At 42.0% G+C, this 18,266-nt stretch overlaps 1 protein-coding gene across 3 annotated transcripts; it reads right to left on the bottom strand.

Annotated features, from left to right (window-relative positions):
* Window positions 1-1,072: 1,072 nt before the first annotated feature.
* RWDD4 (RWD domain containing 4) lies at window positions 1,073-18,074 on the bottom strand. 3 transcript variants are annotated; one of them, XM_049632613.1, is made up of 8 exons: window positions 17,922-18,074; window positions 15,454-15,534; window positions 10,628-10,737; window positions 10,397-10,544; window positions 8,467-8,584; window positions 5,906-5,955; window positions 2,911-2,983; window positions 1,311-1,401 (listed from the first exon to the last, which is right to left on the bottom strand). In XM_049632613.1, exons 1-7 carry the CDS (start codon window positions 17,943-17,945, stop codon window positions 2,951-2,953), a joined length of 564 nt encoding a protein of 187 aa, XP_049488570.1. In that variant the 5' UTR covers window positions 17,946-18,074; the 3' UTR covers window positions 1,311-1,401; window positions 2,911-2,950. The 3 variants fall into 3 exon arrangements, with proteins under 3 accessions (XP_049488568.1, XP_049488569.1, XP_049488570.1); XM_049632611.1 differs by lacking the exon at window positions 2,911-2,983 and having other exon boundaries at window positions 1,073-1,401; window positions 17,922-18,071; XM_049632612.1 differs by having other exon boundaries at window positions 1,307-2,983.
* Between the last annotated feature and the right edge of the window lie 192 nt (window positions 18,075-18,266).

Here is an 18,266-nt window from a genome sequence, read left to right as displayed (position 1 = left end):
TTCCTCTTAACATGTAAGAGTCTCTGTCTGATCAATACGTCCTCGAGGTCCTCATTCCCTCAAATTCCCTGCTGTCACAACATCCTGTTTCCGGGTACTGTGGCTTTTGACTACGCCTGTACATTTCAAGCACTCTAGGTGTGCAGCTTCTTCAGAGGTCTCTGGACGGTGGGTTCTTTCAGGGCCGATCTGTGGTCATTTCTACCAGTTGCCCAGAGGCTCTACCCCATTGGTAACACTTTTTCCTTTTATTTCTAATGTTTATTTATTTTTGAAAGAGAGAGAGCGAGTGGGGGAGGGACAGAGAGACAGGGAAACACAGAATCCGAAGCAGGCCCCAGGCTCCCAGCTGTCAGCACAGAGCCCGACGCGGGGCTCGAACCCACGTACCCCAAGATCGTGACCTGAACCGAACTCGGACGCCTAACCAACTGAGGCACCCAGGCACCACTAATTCTGCTTTAAGATTTTATTTTTTTAAGCAATCGCTTCACCCAACATGGGGCTCAAACTCACAACCTCAAGACCAAGAGTCACATGGTCTACTGACTAAGCCAGCTAGGCACCCCAGTTGATACCACTTCAAAATCCTGGGTTGAGGGATTTTTTTTAGATTGCTCATACGGGGAAGAAGTTGGGCTGAAATCCAGGTGTGAGGTAATGTGTAAGTCATTAGGAGGGTACATGTTTACATTTCACCCTTCCACCTAGAAAGAACCAAATTTCAAGACGGGAACTTTCCCTCAGGGTCCCCACCTCAGGCATGCTGTGCATACGTGCGTGTGCGTGTGCCCCTTTTTACCCTGAGTTGACCGCAGACTTCATGTGTCTTCTGGGCCCCCCGACTCTGTAAAAACCAAAGCTGTTCTTAACCTCAAGCTTCCAATCTTCATTTATTGGACTCTGGGTACTCCCTACCTTCTTGTCAGCTCATTACAAAATGTCTTCTTAACCCAGCATTTTAAACAGTATCTGGTAGGAGGGCACATCTTACACCCTAAGTCTGTGCAAATCTGTAAAATCAACAATTCTCTCGCAATTGATCTGAAATAAAACACATAGAAAAATGAGCGTGTAGTTCAGGTTTTATTGCTTATCAATCATGTCATTCCATACAGTTTCAGGTGAACAGACTTTGAGAAAATATACTGGGGTGTCAAACAGATGATGGCAATACAGATGAGAAAGTTCAAGTGTTTCACAGAAGGTAGTTAGAGGCACCACTGCCACCATCCCCCCCCAAATTTGTACAGTTCATATAAAAAGAGTAAAAATAGTTCATTGGCATTTAACTAGCATTATTCTTTGTCATCTAGGAGCCACAATGTGAGCCTGAACGATGTCACGGTCTTCAGAGCAAAACACAGTTCGTCCCACTGGCGGATATAGCTGTTTCAGTTTCTTTAAAAACAAGCCAACAAATCAACTCAACCAAAACCACGCACGCAAGCCCCCCCCCCCAAAGATGGCATGTTCCAGTGGTCTTGCCAGTGGTCTCGAATTTTACTGTTTCCATTACGTAACTTCAAGATATGAAATGTGATTCAGCTTTTGAAAATCAGATTACACTCCTTCACCATGATTGCACAGTATTTACTTTGCAATTCAAACGATTGAACAGAGCCTAATATTAACCCGGGGAAAGCCGGGGATACAACTCAAACTGCTCTTATGCTGAAGACACATCTTTAAAAGTTAATTATTCGTTAAAAACTCAGACCCAAGCTGCACGGGTATAACTTGAGGAACCGACAGTCTACCATTCTAGACAATACAGCAGCAGTTCTTAGGGTTTTAAAGCCGGGGAGCAAATGCAGTCACTGGAAATCACACACACACACGCACACACGCACACACGCGCGCACACACACACACGCGCACACACACCAGTAACTTCCTGCTTACGCTATACTAATAGTTTCCCTATTCGGGGTTTTGAAAACAATCAAGCATGAACTATGATACAGCATTTGAAAGACTTCTATGTCTCTTATGATAAAGATGCTCAGGCCGAGAATTCCATGTAGATACTTGAAGGGAAACAAGACTTGAAATGTGGCTTTAAGACCACTTCGAAGACCTCAGTTACCAGACAACTAGAAACACACAGTCGCAGATAAATAGGAATTTATTAAAACCACGGTCTCCGACAATACAAAAATTAACTAGTAAGGCATTTTTACTTCCGTCCTGGCATATGCAGCAAAGAGAGACGTTTTAAATGGGCATCAGCACTTCTAGTCAAATGCTTTCGAGTGTATTTGGCAGATTTATTTTTATATTCTCCTATTCCATACACCACTGAGAACTCTCACGGTCAAACATCAGGACCCAAACCGAGAGAAAAGCGTAAGACAGATGCTCATTTACTAAAAGGAAGCGGTGCACCCTTGAAAACGAAGAAGAAACTACCAAGAATATTATGTGTAACGTTCAAATGCTAGTATTTCGGTCTCCCTGAAGCCACTTGTGCTTCAGTAACTAAGAGAAAGAAGAGATAAAGACACTGTTCAGACGAGAAGTCTACTGGTAAGGACCATGCTGGAGAAACACCGTGGACTCGGCATTCTGCCCCACTGGGCTGAGAGTTTCCAAGGGGCTGCCGCCTCCTCTAAAAAATATCACAGCCACTAGAATAAGATCATATAAATTCACCTTGATTACTTATTTCCCATTTTGTCCGTTTACGAAGCTCAGCCACCTTTATAAGGTATACTAAACGGTAACATTTCACCTTTTATTAAGGCAAGTTTGTGAAAATAATTTCATACGACCAGATCTCTTCACGAACTTTCAGGTTAAAACATTTCTTCACGTAAGAAACATACAAAAAAAAAATTCTGTTTTATAAAAAGCCACCTCAATACCAGAAAAGAGTAACGAACGATTTTGAACCCGAACCCAGTTTACTTTTTAAAGGACGCTCTTCCTTTGCCTCCAATTCCAAGCACTATTCATCATCTTTAGAGCCAGTTTTGCTTAACTATAAAAAAAAATAAAAGACATAGTCAACAAGGTGAAGCTATCATGTTATCTGACAGTTCATTACTTCCACTTAACATCAGAAATAAATATTTATAGTTGATAGAACACCACGCAACAAGATTCACGTAACTTACACCATCTACAGCTTTCACTATTTAACTAGTTTTCATCTTAAGGCTCAGCTACTTTAAACAGGATTCATTAAAAATATAACCTCAATAGATCAAGGGCGGGGGGGGGGGGCATCCCTCAAAGTTTTCCAAGAAATAAATTGGAACCACAACAGGTGCCATTTATAAAATGAATATTCTCCTATTTTTGTTTTCTATCACAAATAATAAACTTTAAAAATTTTTAAAACTGTGGCAAAAAAAAAAACCCACATAAATTAAGTACAGTTTTAAAAAAGTGATACAAATCTTAAATTGCAAGTCTTTTCTATAACAATCCAAGGAAGTTAGCAAGCCAGGGGGTGGGGAGGGAGGGGGGATGTCCCCAAAGATTGACACACACACAATTCTGACCAGAATAAAGACCCAGCCACCAAGAAATCCCCACTGAACTCAAAGCCCGAGGACCCCAGAGAATGTGAGAGGCTGTGAAAGGCAGAAACTGCTAAGAGTAGCAGTCCTCAAACATTCTGGCCCCACCTCCTCTTTCCACTTTGAGGATCTTAAAAAACTTGTTTTTAACGTAGGTTATACCTACTGCATTTGAAATTAAAACTGAGAAATTTAATTCATATAAATAATAACAATCAACACATTGCATGATAACTGAATAACATTTCTTAAACGAAAAACTGCATTTTCTAAAACAAACTAATAAAACTTAATGTGAAGAATAGTGTTGTATTACATTTTTGTAAATTTCTTTATCATTGAGCTCAACAGAAGACAGCTGGGTTTTTGCAAATCTGCTTCTACTGTACAGCAGGTATCATGGAAAACGGCTAACAAGAACACGGTACAAGTATTAAGGACAAACTGACTTCATGTAAAAATGCACACACACACACACTTAGATTCTACACCTACTCACTACCTTAGAAAATTCTGGAAAACACAAGACTCTAAAATCGCACATTCTATTAGTGCTCTAACAGAAGAGTATTAGTGATGGCACCATCACACTCCCCGCAGCCTCCGGTAAACACCACCGTCCACTTGTGAGAGAATGCGGAAAAAGGACGAACAACACTTTAATGTTAAGATATAAATAGTTTTGACCTTGCAGACCCCCAGAGAGCCTCTATGACCTCTAGGGGTCCAAAGACCACACTTAGAAACAACTATTCTCCAGCACTTGGGCTAATGGCTTCTGAGTCCAAACCATGCCTCGGTGGGAACCTCCCTCTTAAAATGACTGGGTTATTTATATCTTCGTTTCTTTTATGTTTCTTGAAATTCTAATTTATATTAATGAGGACTCTCTGAAAAACAAACAAAAAATGAAATTTCCGGAGCTAGGGAAGGAGGGGTACTATCCCCCCCTCTGGGACAATTTTGGATTAATCGGACAATTTCGTCTTCCCAGTTTCCAGGGAGATCTGCTGCCTGAAAAGAGGCACTTCTGTTCTGAGTTAGGAGACAGCTCGTTCTCAGGCATGAAGCATTCTGCAGAGGGAAACGACCGAGCTGGTGAGGTACCTACAAGCACACCTGGGACAACACGCAGTACCCAGCAGGCATCGGTGGAGGGGCCTGGGCAAGTGAGAGGATGCTGGAGATGCTGCTCCCATACAGGTGTCTTGTGTACGGTCAGTCTCTGGCCCCGGAAGGGGACAAGACATACCGCTTCTTTATTACAATGGCAGCTCATGGTTCCCTACTCCCAGGACTATTTTTGTACTAGATTCTAGAAGCACAAAGCTTCTTTTCAACAGTTTCTATAGAAAAGGTATCCCACGGCCCAGAGAACTGACTTTCACATAAACTTTAAGAATATACTGCTTATGGGGCGCCTGGGTGGCTTGGTCGGTTAAGCGTCCGACTTCGGCTCAGGTCATGATCTCACGGTCTGTGAGTTCGAGCCCCGCGTCGGGCTCTGTGCTGACAGCTCAGAGCCTGGAGCCCGTTTCAGATTGTGTCTCCCTCTCTCTCTGCTCCTCCCCTGTTCATGCTCTGTCTCTCTCTGTCTTAAAAATAAATAAACGTTAAAAAAAAAAAAAATTTAAAGAATATACTGCTTATACATTACGTGTATTTGTAGGTGGTCACTAAAATCCTAACCTTTAACCACTCTTGAATCATATCAATTACTTCTCACAGCAGCAGTGGCACTAATTGTCATGCGAAACTCATTTCACGAAGTCCTACAGAGAGAATTAACTTACTGTGCTAAGTATCACTTTATTTAAAACTACGAATAACTCAAGAAAAACAATCAATGGAGAGAAGTTGGCAAAATACTTCAAGGTGAAAAGTGAATGATTTTAAACAAGAAAAACAGAAAATTCTTGTGGACAGTGATGGGAAACCCCATCTAGGGTTTGCTCTAAACAAACAAACAACAGACAACCCCTCCAAAACCCAAAAAACTCATTTCTATTAAGAAATCAAAGCATTCCTTTCAATGACTTGTTTCTTCAGCTTCCATACACGCTCCTGCTAGTTCAGAGTCACAGTGAGGCACATTCATTATTCAGAGGTAGTTACGTAAAGTCATACTTTAGCGTACTCATAACTTGGTTCTTCACATTTGCCATTATTTCAAAAAAGAAAATCTAAAACTGAAGGTGTAGGAAAGAAAAGAATGCGAAGGATATTTCAAAAATACTTACATGCTGAAGTAAAAAAGGAAACAGCCATCCCAGTAAAATTCAAAGGTGGAGGGGGGAAAGAATGGAAGATATGAGTTTCATTATTTGACGGCATAATCGTAACAACTGTCTGAGGCTTAGATTATACGCGTTACGTACCTTCACCACGTCAACCCAGTTCCATCCTCGGGGAAGCTGTCCTTTGTGATCTAGAAGAGAAAATAGGGACTTTACTTCCAAGACCAAGCAGTAATTTTTTTTTTTTTTTAATTTTTTTTTTCAACGTTTTTTTATTTATTTTTGGGACAGAGAGAGACAGAGCATGAACGGGGGAGGGGCAGAGAGAGAGGGAGACACAGAATCTGAAACAGGCTCCAGGCTCCGAGCCATCAGCCCAGAGCCCGACGCGGGGCTCGAACTCACGGACCGCGAGATCGTGACCTGGCTGAAGTCGGACGCTTAACCGACTGCGCCACCCAGGCGCCCCCCAAGCAGTAATTTTTAAATTAATTACCATTTGAATAAATCAGCTTTTGCACACTATCCCATGCAACAAATTAAAATTTAAATCACATATTACGAAGTGAGAAGGCTAGTGTATCGTCACTGGGAATTGGAAGCACGGCTCTGCCGGGGACACTGGCAAAGTAATTCGATGTACTCCCTTTTCACATTTACCCCATTTCATTCAAGACAAAACCTGATACTAAGGGGGAAAAAATATGGAGGTGAGCTGGAAAAGCCAGAAAGAGGAGCTAATCAATTTATTAGTTTCACGCACTTGTACAATTTTATTTGCTTTCTATAAGCTCACTGCTTATTTAAAGTAAGGAGTTGTGTTACTTTGCTGCTTAGGGCGTGTTTCACACTAGGGAGCCAGGCTCAAGACAAGAGACCTTGTAAACAAACGTTCAGCCCCAAGACTAAGAGGAGGCCCAGGTAACTTCTTTATTAACTTTTGTGGCCTGAGAAAATAGGACTTATTTCATCTAACATTGTTTAATCTGACAGGCCTTTAATCTATTGGGAGCACTTGAAAACAAGCTCAAACTTTATGTAAGAATTTATAGTTTACAAAGCGATTTCGTTCTTGTGACAGAATATTTAAACTTGAAGAATCGTTTAATAAATACAATATAAAAGTGTTTTAATTTAACACGGCTTGATTTCCTGTATGTTCGGTATATCTATATACATCTCATTTTATGGAATCTTCAAAATCTGCATTTAAAACCAGTACATTAATTTTACACAGGGAAGTAGACACTAACCTCATGATTCTTATAGGACAGAGGCAATATTAGTGGAGCTCAATTTTAGATGCTAATACTTCTTTCCTCCTTCATGTCAGTAAGAATCTTATCCCACTGTTTACTGAGTTATACGGGGCATGGGGGCAGGGCACCAATGTGGGTAACTAAAACCTACCCGTAGCGCCATGACTGTCCTATTCAAGTTTTATTTAGAATCCAGGTCCCAAACTCCTATACCATAACTATAGAAAGATAATCCCTTTTAGGTGGACGTCACCAAAAAGATGGAGATAGGGAACTATTAATGAAAGGGAATGATCATAGGTCATTATGTATGAAAACAACAGGTGACGAACCAACAGAAATGCTACAGCTTAAAAAGATTAACTAAAATTCTAGAGAATAGATTACAACAGCTAACAATCCACTGCTTCGGTTGTTCATGCTTTAATTCTGCTCTGACATTAGGTATAATGGATTCCCTGATTTTTTATTTCACAAACCATTCAACTTCAAAAATGTATCTTGAGGGCCAGCACAGGGTCGTGATCTTTTCATCCTGTCACGCAGGATGTTAAACAAAGCATCAACAACCAAAAAACTGCCATCACTTTGTAAAAGAAAGGGCATTATTTTAAACTTCCTCACCAAAGTACAAGGGTCAGTTCCTCTCAATGAAGGGCGACTTGTAACCTTATATCAATAACACACACACACACACACACACACACACACACACACGTACAGACATATGTACACATGGACACACTTATATATATGTATTCAAATGTTTATATGCGTCCACGGTAATGTCCTCATTGTTCTTGACCAGAAAAAAGTTTACGGACTGATACCAATTTGCAAACTTTCAGGTTAAATAAAGAGATCACACATTATTGATGGTATGAGCTAGAATTTAGAACTCTCTTCTAAAGGTGCATACCAAATGACTCTGCTTTAGTAGACACAGGAATTCTGTTCTTAAATCTTACTGTAGTTGTAAAAAATGAATTGAGTACAGACAAAAGCATTAAACCATTTATTTGTGCAAAGACTGAATGGTATACCAAACTTCATTTCAAACGAAAGCTAGAGTTCAAAATAATTTGGAGTACTACACGTGTCTCCCATAGAGATAAGCAAATAGGAAAATCCCAACATGTGGCGAAGGGTACGAGTTGGACCCACTTTGCTATGCTATTCTGCTGTTTCTCAGTCTCAAGACTCTTTTGTCGTTATTTTGCCGCTCAGTTACCTTCTCCTCACGTGGTGATGTCTGGTGGTGAATTAGTGGTAAATACTTTCAATATATATCCGTGACCCAGGACAGTGTCTGATCCAAATGTTCCAAGAATGGAGAGACGAGACCTTCTCTTCTAAACCTAAATATACTGATTAAACACTCATATCATATTAAAAAGCAACCTATTTATCTGTGTTATTAAAAAAACAAAAACAAACACAAACCTGTTTTATCTGCCAGCTTACGTTTCTGAGCTTTTGAAAGTTGTTCTTTTTTGTCTTTTTTCTTACTTGATGGGGCTGTATTAGGAGTTTCAACGGAGATGATACTGCTTATGGGTATCTAGAAAAAAAAATAATTCCTATACCAATGCCTTAAAACTTATCGAATTACACTAAATATGGCCACATCCACAAGTGAGTTGACAATTTTTAGATTTATGAAGTAAAAGAACCCTGTATTATAATATTCATTTATTAGGGCAGGTGTCATTAGCACATTGATGTCACTCTTCCGAAAGTTCACATAGAAGGGCTTACATAATATTAGTTCAATTATTATAACCAGGTCCCGAGAAAGAAGATCTGACACCAGTATCACACTGAAGCTCTAAAGTACTAAGGTAACTTCACAATTCAATTGATTTGCTTTATTTGGAAATTTAAGTAGGTCTTTAGGAAAATCGCATGTGCCTACCTAGAAAATCCTGATTCTCTGAAGAAATGAAGAAAAAGATTTCAATTTGGATTCATGCAGAGTGTGATCCACACAATTTAAAATGCTTCCTAGTTGCCAAGCATTGCTGTAAATGATGTACGTATAGTACTCATCTGATCCTTACTGCAATCTTACGAGGTAGATGCCGTTATAATCCCCGCTTTTACAAATGAATAAATCGAGCCTAGTGAGGTTAACACATCTGCCTCCTTCCTCCCACCGAGAGAAGTCACATCACATAGCAAGCGGTGCAGGGAGGGTTTTCCAGGCCACGTGATCTGGCCCACAGGCCATGAGCTTTGCTGCCCTGCCCGATGGCCTCTCTGGCTGCCCTCCGTGTTCTTCCGTGTTCTGTTAGGAATGTGGAAGCCAGAATTGCTCAAATAGAAGACACGCAGCCTTTGCTGTCAAACAGCTTACAGTTTGGTTCACCAAACTCGACGGACCCCGACCGCTGAAATTCTTTAAGCACATGACTTGGTGCAAAGGGGTCTAATATGTAGATGCCTAAGATCATGAAAGATGATTATTTCCTAAAATACTCTTAATGAAGTCTCTTTAAGCTTGCACCAACTTCAAAGTGAATTGTGGCAAGACTATCTACAACTAAATTTGCCTCATGAAGAAAGTAATTTCACATGTATCTTAGTGCTACGTAAGAATCCTCTATAAGCTTTATGAAAACATTAAATAAATTAAAAAAAAATACTTGGTTCAACAATGTCTTTTTTTTTATAACATTCCTTTTCTTTTTTAAGTTTGTTTAGTTTTGCGAGAGACAGAGCAAGAGAGAGAATGCAGGAGGGGCAGAGGGAGAAGGAGACATAATCTCAAGCAGACTCTGCACTCTCAGGGCAGAGACTGATGTGGGGCTCGAACTCACAAACCGCAAGACCATGACCTGCGCCAAAGTCAAGAGTCAGACGCTTGACCCACTGAGCCACCCGGGTGCCCCAACAGTATCTGTTTGGGCAGGCACATGAGGTATTCTAGCCTTATATGAAGGGTAAGATCTAGGGGATACAATTTCATTTTTGAAGTTAAATAAATACCAAGAAATCTAAAATTCATTATTCTTATTTAACTCAGATGTAACTTATTTTAAATCTAACACAAAATCGGGGCGCCTGGGTAGCTCAGTCGGTTAAGCAGCTGACTTTGGCACAGGTCATGATCTCGCCGTTTGTGAGTTCGAGTCCCGTGTCGGGCCCCGTGCTGATAGCTCAGAGCCTGGAGCCTGCTTTGGGTTCTGTGTCTCCCTCCCTCTCTCTGCCCCTCCCCAGCTCGCACTGTGTCTCTGTCTGAAAAATAGATAAAACGTTTAACACAAAATTTCCTTCCAATTAAAAAAAATAGTAACCAGTAAGGATTAATTAGTAGCAGAGTGAAAGCAAAAGAACAACAAAAAAACCTGACCCAAACTAATCACAAGCTCACCGTAGAATTAATGGGGTGGTGATTCTCCATGAACTGCTCTTTATTGTCCTTGGCATATTCAAACAATGTGTAGGTCATGGCGGTCCCGAGATGAATTTCCACTGCTTCCTGTAACTTGGCTAATATGCTCTGCTTGACAGCTGATGATCTACAACGCACAAGAAATATACTGCTGAGAAAAAAGTAAGGGGGAGTGTTACAAAAAAACAATGAGAACAAAACACTACTCACATGGTGTTGTTAAAAAAAGCGTTCATAGATATAATTGGAGGTGTTTGGGGATATGTTTCTGTCCAGGAAATCTCTATTAAGAAGGCTTTGGGATCGCCATTTTCACCTATCTGAAGAAAAGGGAAATCTTAGGCTTGTAAAAAGTGATACAAAGACAGAGTATTTACTATGACTTTTTAAATGATGAATTATTGCCAGTGCTCACGATCAGGTCAGAAACGTAGTATTTTGAAAAGTTCAGGAGTACGGGCTAAAACTCGTAGGAGTTGAGGGCCGTATGAATAGAGTCTGACTTTTGATGTTCACGGCCTGTCTCTCCAGGCAGCCCTTCAGCTTTTCCCAGTACCGAGACTGTCTTACATAATTTTTGTCTCATCAAAACTTTTTGAAGGCAGACATCAACTGTGGGGGACAGGAAGGGAATGCACAAAGATAATAAACCAACCTGAAACCCTTCATCTTTGTCTGAAGTTTTCTAATTGCCAAATCATAAGAGGCATCAAGAACAAGTGAATTGCTACACATGAGCCCAATTCCAAGAGACCAGAAAATGAAATGTAAAATTTAGAGAAAAAAGGCAAAGAGATAAGGTTTAGGAATGCCTTAGGCTGGATGAGAACTTTCAAGATCTACTCTCTTAGCAACCTTCAAATATATAATACGATACTATGAACTAGAGTCACCATGCTGAACATTACATTTCCCTTACTTACTTTTTTCTAACTGGAAGTCTGTAACTTTTGACCCCCTTCACCTGAATAATTTAAAGACCTCTTTTTTATTTCTTTTGCTCGCCCCTGCTTTTCACTTGGAAAAATGTTAATCTCGCAGAGAAACTAGAATAAGACAAGGAGCACTCATTGACATGTACCTTATTCACCAAATACCTCTGCTTCCATCCATTTCCCTTTCTTCCTTTCCACTACAGAACCAACCCCTGGCCCCAGGCGGGTGGCTTGTTTTCCTTTGTTTTTTTGTTGAACTCTTTGAAAGTAAGACATGGTAAAACGTCCTGAAATATTTATTGGGTAGAGTATCCTAAAAACAAGGACGTTTTCCTTTATAACCACACTACCATTATCACACCCAAGAAATTCAACATTGATACAGAAATATTATCTAATTCATAATCCATCTAAAAAGTTCCCCAAGCATATCTAAAGTGTCTTTAATAAACCACCTCCTCAACCCGTAAATCTGTAATCCATTAAGGATCAGGGATTACATTTGGCTGCCAAATTTAAATCCTGCTTTAACTTAGAACAGTACCCAGCCACCTTGTCTTTTAAATATCTTTCATGACAAAAATAATCGAGGGCAGTTTTCTTGTATAATGTTCCCAGATCAGGACTGATTGTTTCCTCTATTCCAAGTCTGATTAAATATTTTGGTAAGGATACTGTGCAGGTGCTGTGGTATATTCCCATAGCATCAGATAAGGAGGCACATAAGATCTTCTGGAATCGTCACTGGTGATACTAAGCTTGATCACTTGGTTAAGGTGATATTCTCCAAATCTCTTCAATGTAAAGGTATCTTTTCCATTTTGTAATTAAGAAGTAATCTGTGGGGTGACACTACAAAACCATATGAATACATTGTCTCGCAACATCTTCTCACCCAAAGGTTTTAGCATCCATTAATGACCCTTGCCCGAAACCATCATTGTGCTGGCAGCAGCAAAATGGTGATTTTTAAAAATTAATTAACTTATTTATTTGAGAAAGAAAGAGAGCGAGCGAGCGCACATGTGCACAAGTCGGGGAGAGGGGCAGAGGGAGAGAGACAGAGAGAATCCCAAGCAAGCAGGCTCCAGGCTCAGCACAGAGCCCCACACACGGCTCGATCCCACGACCCTGGGATCATGCATGACTTGAGCTGAAATCAAGAGTTGGACACTCAACCAACTAAGCCACCTAGGTGCCCCAAAATGGTGATTTTTCTAACACAACTATGGAATAACTCACAAATCAGCATCTCCTTGCGCAAAGCTATGCTAATTTCCACCGTAATATTTCTAGTATATATGTTGGGGTTTTTTTAATATTTATTTTTAGACAATAGCAACAGATTAAAAAAAATTTCATCCCAAATTGTTATTTGATTTACCTATACTCTCTCTGACCACTACATTTTTATTCCCCTCATCCTCAATCACAAGACACAGCAATATAAGGTGAGGCTTAGAAATTATGTCAAACTTAGGGCTCTGTTGATATTCACCTACGTAAGTTGATTACATACTTGGTTTATGCTTGTGTTTCAAATGCAGAGATGATAAAAAAAAGTGATGAAAATTACTTGCTTTATGCACTGAGTCCTCTTTCAAGGTGCGTGTAAACAACGTGCCACATGGCTCCTGCAGTGCTAGGTATGGAAGATGCAGAGATAGAGACAAGACCATGCCTGTCTTCAACGGGGGCAGATGTTTAGGTAATACACCAAACTGCGTCATGATTAAACGTTCAAGGGGATGGAACAAAGTGTGAGGACACGGGGGATGGCCAGTTCGGCTTTAAAGTCAACGGCGAGGAGACATGGCCCAAATACATCACAGAGGAGCCCGAGAGAGGGATTAAAGGAGAAGAAGGCTGGATGAGGGATGTGAGGTGAGGGGCAGAGCAAATGATGTGTCCATGGGCACGGTATTAAAAATGCAGGAGGGGCACCTGGGTGGCTCAGTGGGTTAAGCGTCTGACTTCAGCTCAGCTCACGATCTCATGACTCATGAGTTCCAGTCCCGCGTTGGGCTGTGTGCTGACAGCTCAGAGCCTGGAGCTTGCTTCGGATTCTGTGTGTGTCTCTCTCTCTGCCCCTCCCTCGCTCGCACTCTGTTTCTCTCTCTTTCTCAAGAATAAATAAACATTAAAAACATTTTTTTTTTTTAATGCAGAGAAATGTTCCACAGGCTACTATGGCTAATGGACAGTGGTGGCTGGGAAAATCTGGAGAGGCAGTGTGGGGCAAACAGAAGGGACTTGAGTGTCAAGCTAAGGCATTTAATCCTTATTCTATAGGCAGGAGAAACCTTTTTAAAAGAAGGGCTGGGGTAACTAATTACATGTCTCAGAGAGCTGACCAGTAGCCTGAGAAAGGACTAGTGGGGAGGTGCTGAGGGAAGCTGAGGACAGAACCAGAAGGGAAGAACTGCTCAGCAGGCTACTAAACCAGTCTGCACAGGAACTGAGTGAGGGGTCTGACTATAACCCGGCCAGGACTGTGCCCTTGTCCTCCGACTGTCACAACAGACAAGGTAAGGTTTCTAAACCTCACTTTTTATTCCCTTTAAATCCATCCTGTAGGACACACGCACGTCCTACCACATTCCATACACTGTGCTCAACGAGTAGCTGCTGTTGTTAAAACGGATATTTAGGAAAGGATGGGGCAATTCTCGGTCTCCCATTTGCTAAGGGGAGAGTGGCAGTTATTGGGGAAGTCTGGGCAGGCAGGCGGATTCAAATTGAAGGTCTAGGACTTAACTCCATTGTTAACCTTGGCTATTCAAAGTCTTTCGTCTTCCTATCCATGGAGTGGCCTAAGAATTACTGAGCTTGAAAGGGAATCAAGAGGAGTGGAGCAGAGGGGAGAATATCTAAAGAAAGTAATTATAGATAATCTATTTCCTGTGATGTCTATAATTATGTATGTATCGTCTAACTTACTTTAGATGATGACATAAATAACTGCAAATCTTTTACAAAAAAACTTTCTCATATTACTACCACTTATAATCATCTGGATAAGTGGTTTTTACGTTATTTATTTACAAAATAAGATACTGGTACTGTTTCATGTTGAAAACAGTTATAAGTTATATTTCCCTTTTAGAGAAAAACTGACATAACACATAATGTAAAAAATATTCACACATATCGATTACATGGAATTAGGAAAATATCAACTTTTCTTGACTATAACATAAGGTAGTAAAAATAATTCTAGATTTGGATTAGAGACCTGGATTTTAAATCTAGTATTTATCAGGATCAGCTTGGAAAGCTTAGGAAGCTATGACTGAGAAAAATTATCTTTAAGATTAGAAGGCAAAATTATATAATTTCCAAGGTTTCTTCCATTTCTAACATTTGATGATTCTGTCACAATAAAAACAAATTTATCTTGATTTTTAAAAGTTTCTGAATTGGGGCGCCTGGTTCGCACAGTTGGTTAAGCCTCCAACTCTAGATTTTGGCTCAGGTCATGACCTCAGATTCGTGGATTCGAGCCCCTTGTGGGGCTCTGCGCTGACAGCATGGAGCTTGCTTGGGATTCTCTCTCTCTCTCTCTGCCCTCTCCCACTCATTCTCTCTCTCTCTCAAAATAAATAAACTTGAAAAAATAAAAAAATTTCAAAAATTCAGAAAAAGTTTCTGAATTGTTTTCAAAAGTTAGAAATAACTGATGTCACGGTGGTGAAGCTTTCATTCAAATGCTCTGGAAAACCCAAAGATGTAATAAATTTAAACCACTAAATTCAAAATACAAAATCATTAAAAAAAAAAAAAAAACCAAAGCATTTTTAACAAGCCTTCAATTTTTTAAAAAAAAAAAAAATTTTTTTTTTAATGTTTATTTATTTCTGAGAGACAAAGAGACAGAGTGTGAGCAGGGGAGGGGCAGAGAGAGAGGGAGACACAGAATCCAAAACAGGCTCTGGGCTCCGAGCTGCCAGCAGAGAGCCCGACGCGGGGCTGGAACTCACGAACTGCAAGATCATGACCTGAGCTGAAGTGGGAAGCTTAACTGACTGAGACACCCAGGTGCCCTTAGCTTCATCCTTTTCTGGAACAGTCGCAAGGGCTCCTGTCTGTGCCGCGTCTTACCCTGTACTGGAATGAAACTGGACTCAATTCCCGGAAGCTTTCGTCTCCTTCATAAATAGAACGTAATGCTTCCAGTTCCATCTGAAAAGAAATGAATCAAGTGAGTTTTGCTTAGTGGTGTAAATGGATCAGTTTCCATTCAAGACCATTCCACTGTGTAAAACTTAGCTACCTTTTTCGCCTTCCATGTTTATAACATTTGTATACAATGTATATAGTCCATGTGCAACATAGTAACACAATATTAATACTAATAGTTACTTTAATCCTTCCCCCAGGATACCAAACTTGAAAAAACATTAATGGACAACAGAAAGAACTTTAAAAAAAAAAAAAAAGATGGTTAGAAACAGGTTGACAAGGCTCTACCCAAGACGCAAAAGGGACTGCAAGAGAAAATGTCACTAATAATCCTTGCCTGGAAATATTTCTGAGAGCACTGTGGGCTGACGGGTGAGGACTCCATCACACTTGTGATGACTGATGAACGCCCGAGAAGAGAAGCAAGGAAAGACATCACTTGGGTATGTATTTTACGTTTCAAAAAGATGCGGGTCATGAATTCTACAGACTAAGACAAAATTTGAGAACAGATTATTAAAGAAACGGTGCTTGGGGTCCCAGGGGAATAAAGAGTAGAAGTCCCTGAGCATTGGCAAGCGGACGAACAGCAAGATAAATGGAAGCACCCTTTCCTAGAGAGGGTGACTTGGCTGGCACATCAGGGGAAGGCCCACATGAGTTTCGGCAAGGCACCTCTTGCCACCTTCACAGGAAAACAAATACAGGAGTTCAAACTGGATTCAAGGGCAACTGAGATTAGATCAGAAACAACAACCTTATTTCAGATCTAGTACTCCTCCTCCTGCCCTTAATCCTTTCACATATTTTAACTAAGGAGTAGGACGGGAACAAAAATTGAAGGCAGGCTTAGCAAGTTTATGAATGACAATTTGATGGGATAGTGAATCGCGCTGGTAGCCCAAGAATTCAGAATACCCTTGCAAAACCATCTAACCACATGAAATTTTACAGGGTGGGTGGAAGAATGTATCTCAGATACCTAAACAAACGAAAGGAGGATGAAAAACTAATTGCTTTGTACACGGCACTTAAAGGGTTGTAGTTGGCAGGAACTACCCGTAGAAAACAGGACACAAATAAACGTAATCTGTGCACAGACACGATTCCAGGAGACTGAAAGAACAAAAAGAATGGACATATGGAGAAAAGCTAAAAGGAGCCACTGCGTATGAGGACAGGACATCGGAAAAACTGGGCAGAAAAGTGTCTTCAAAGATGTGAAAGTCAGTCATGTGGAAGAAGCATGGAATTCCATTATTAAAATAGAGATCTCTGGGCTCCCCAGGAATTCCAGGTCGGTAAATTCCAGGCAAAGTACAGGCTTCCGTTTGTCTAACAACCACCCCAAAGGTTCTAAGCCTTGCTCCCTGGGCCAGACTTGGAGAAACGTTACATTTTATGCTCCATGGTTCACAGTACCAACTTGTTCATGCCTCCGCTTAGAAACTCACCAGGCAAGAACGGTTTCGAAGGGATTCACATATCAATTAGCTTGTTGGACATTGGGACTACCACATCTATCATGGAAAGTGCCACCTTTCAAGAAATATATTCTAAATGAAGAGTGAGTTACGTACCTGGGAGACTCGGATTCCAGTCCTGAGTCTACCCACAAGCTCACTGCGCAGCCCTGGGGCGTTCACTTTGCCCCCCGCCAACTCTTTTCCATCTGTACACACGACACCGCTAGAGAAGGTTCCCCTTAGAGATGACCTGTGTTACTCCCTGATCATATGATTCAACGTCAACGTGGCATTTCACGAGAGAATATCTGAGCACAAACCATACGATTCAGGTGGCACGTGTATGCTCAAAATAGACTTCGTTTCCACTGGACAACCACCAGATGGATAAATGATGCCACCAAACAATAAGGCCAGAAACCAGTGTCATTATCTTCCTCCACCAGAAATTTAACTAACTCAGGGAAGCCTCTCCCTACCGGCCAAGAGATTTGAAAGTTTAAAAGTGATCAGATGCCAAACAATGTAACTCAGTACACAAGCGCTACAACAAGAACCTTGAGGACTGAAGGTGAGCCGGGAGCACTGGGTCGCCAACCAAGGACACTCATCCTTGTTATTAAGGAGGCGTGGGGCCACCCCCCGGGCTTGCAAAACTGAGATGGGGTGGGGGGAGCGGAGGCAGAAGCTAACCCTTCCCCTTCCCGCGCGCCTGCACCCCCCCAACCCCCCCACCAGGACACCGGTCAACTTGGGGCACCCCAGCCAGGCTCTGTGCGCTGCAGAGGGGCGAAGGCACGTGCGGGGGCGCTCGTCCCAGACCCGGGTCGCAGCCCGGCCTCGCGAGGTCAGTCGCCCTCCCTCGGAGCCGAGGCACCGCGCCAGCGCGGGGGAAAGGGGAACCCGGCCAGGGGGACTCACCTCCTGGTCCTCGTTGGCGCTCATCGCGCCGGTCACGGGACGCCTCCCGGGAGGACGTGCGCGACGACGAGAAAGCGAGAGCAGCGGCTCCCAGCCCCGGGCGTCCTCCCGCTTCCGCGTCCTGGGCTGCGGGAGGCACACCCCTCGCACTGCGGACGAGAGTCACGCGCGCCCCCGGCCTTCGGGCAGCGTGAAGCCGTCTGTCGGGGGGGGGGTCCGTGGGCGGGGAGCCCGAGGCCGCCGAGGGTGGGGCGCCGGGGAGACTGGGGAGCTGCTGCAGGGCGGTAGCGGCAGAAGCCCCGCCTCCTCCCCTCCTCGCTTCTCCTATTGGCTCCTTCTCTCCCC

This window comes from Panthera uncia, chromosome B1, assembly GCF_023721935.1.
Source record: "Panthera uncia isolate 11264 chromosome B1, Puncia_PCG_1.0, whole genome shotgun sequence".
Taxonomy (NCBI): domain Eukaryota; kingdom Metazoa; phylum Chordata; class Mammalia; order Carnivora; family Felidae; genus Panthera; species Panthera uncia.
The sequence above is the reverse complement of the archived record's forward strand: the minus strand, read 5'-3'. Positions and strand labels throughout refer to the sequence as shown.

What these genes read in the sequence shown, in the direction of transcription:
- RWDD4 (XM_049632611.1), bottom strand. Translation starts at nt 17,945, where the DNA reads ATGAGCGCCAACGAGGACCAGGAG. An exon ending in GCGCCAACGAGGACCAGGAG is followed by an intron (nt 15,535 to 17,921) that starts GTGAGTCCCCCT and finishes ATTTCTTTTCAG; the next exon opens with ATGGAACTGGAAGCATTACG. An exon ending in ACTGGGTTGACGTGGTGAAG is followed by an intron (nt 1,402 to 5,905) that starts GTACGTAACGCG and finishes TTGTTTTTAAAG; the next exon opens with AAACTGAAACAGCTATATCC.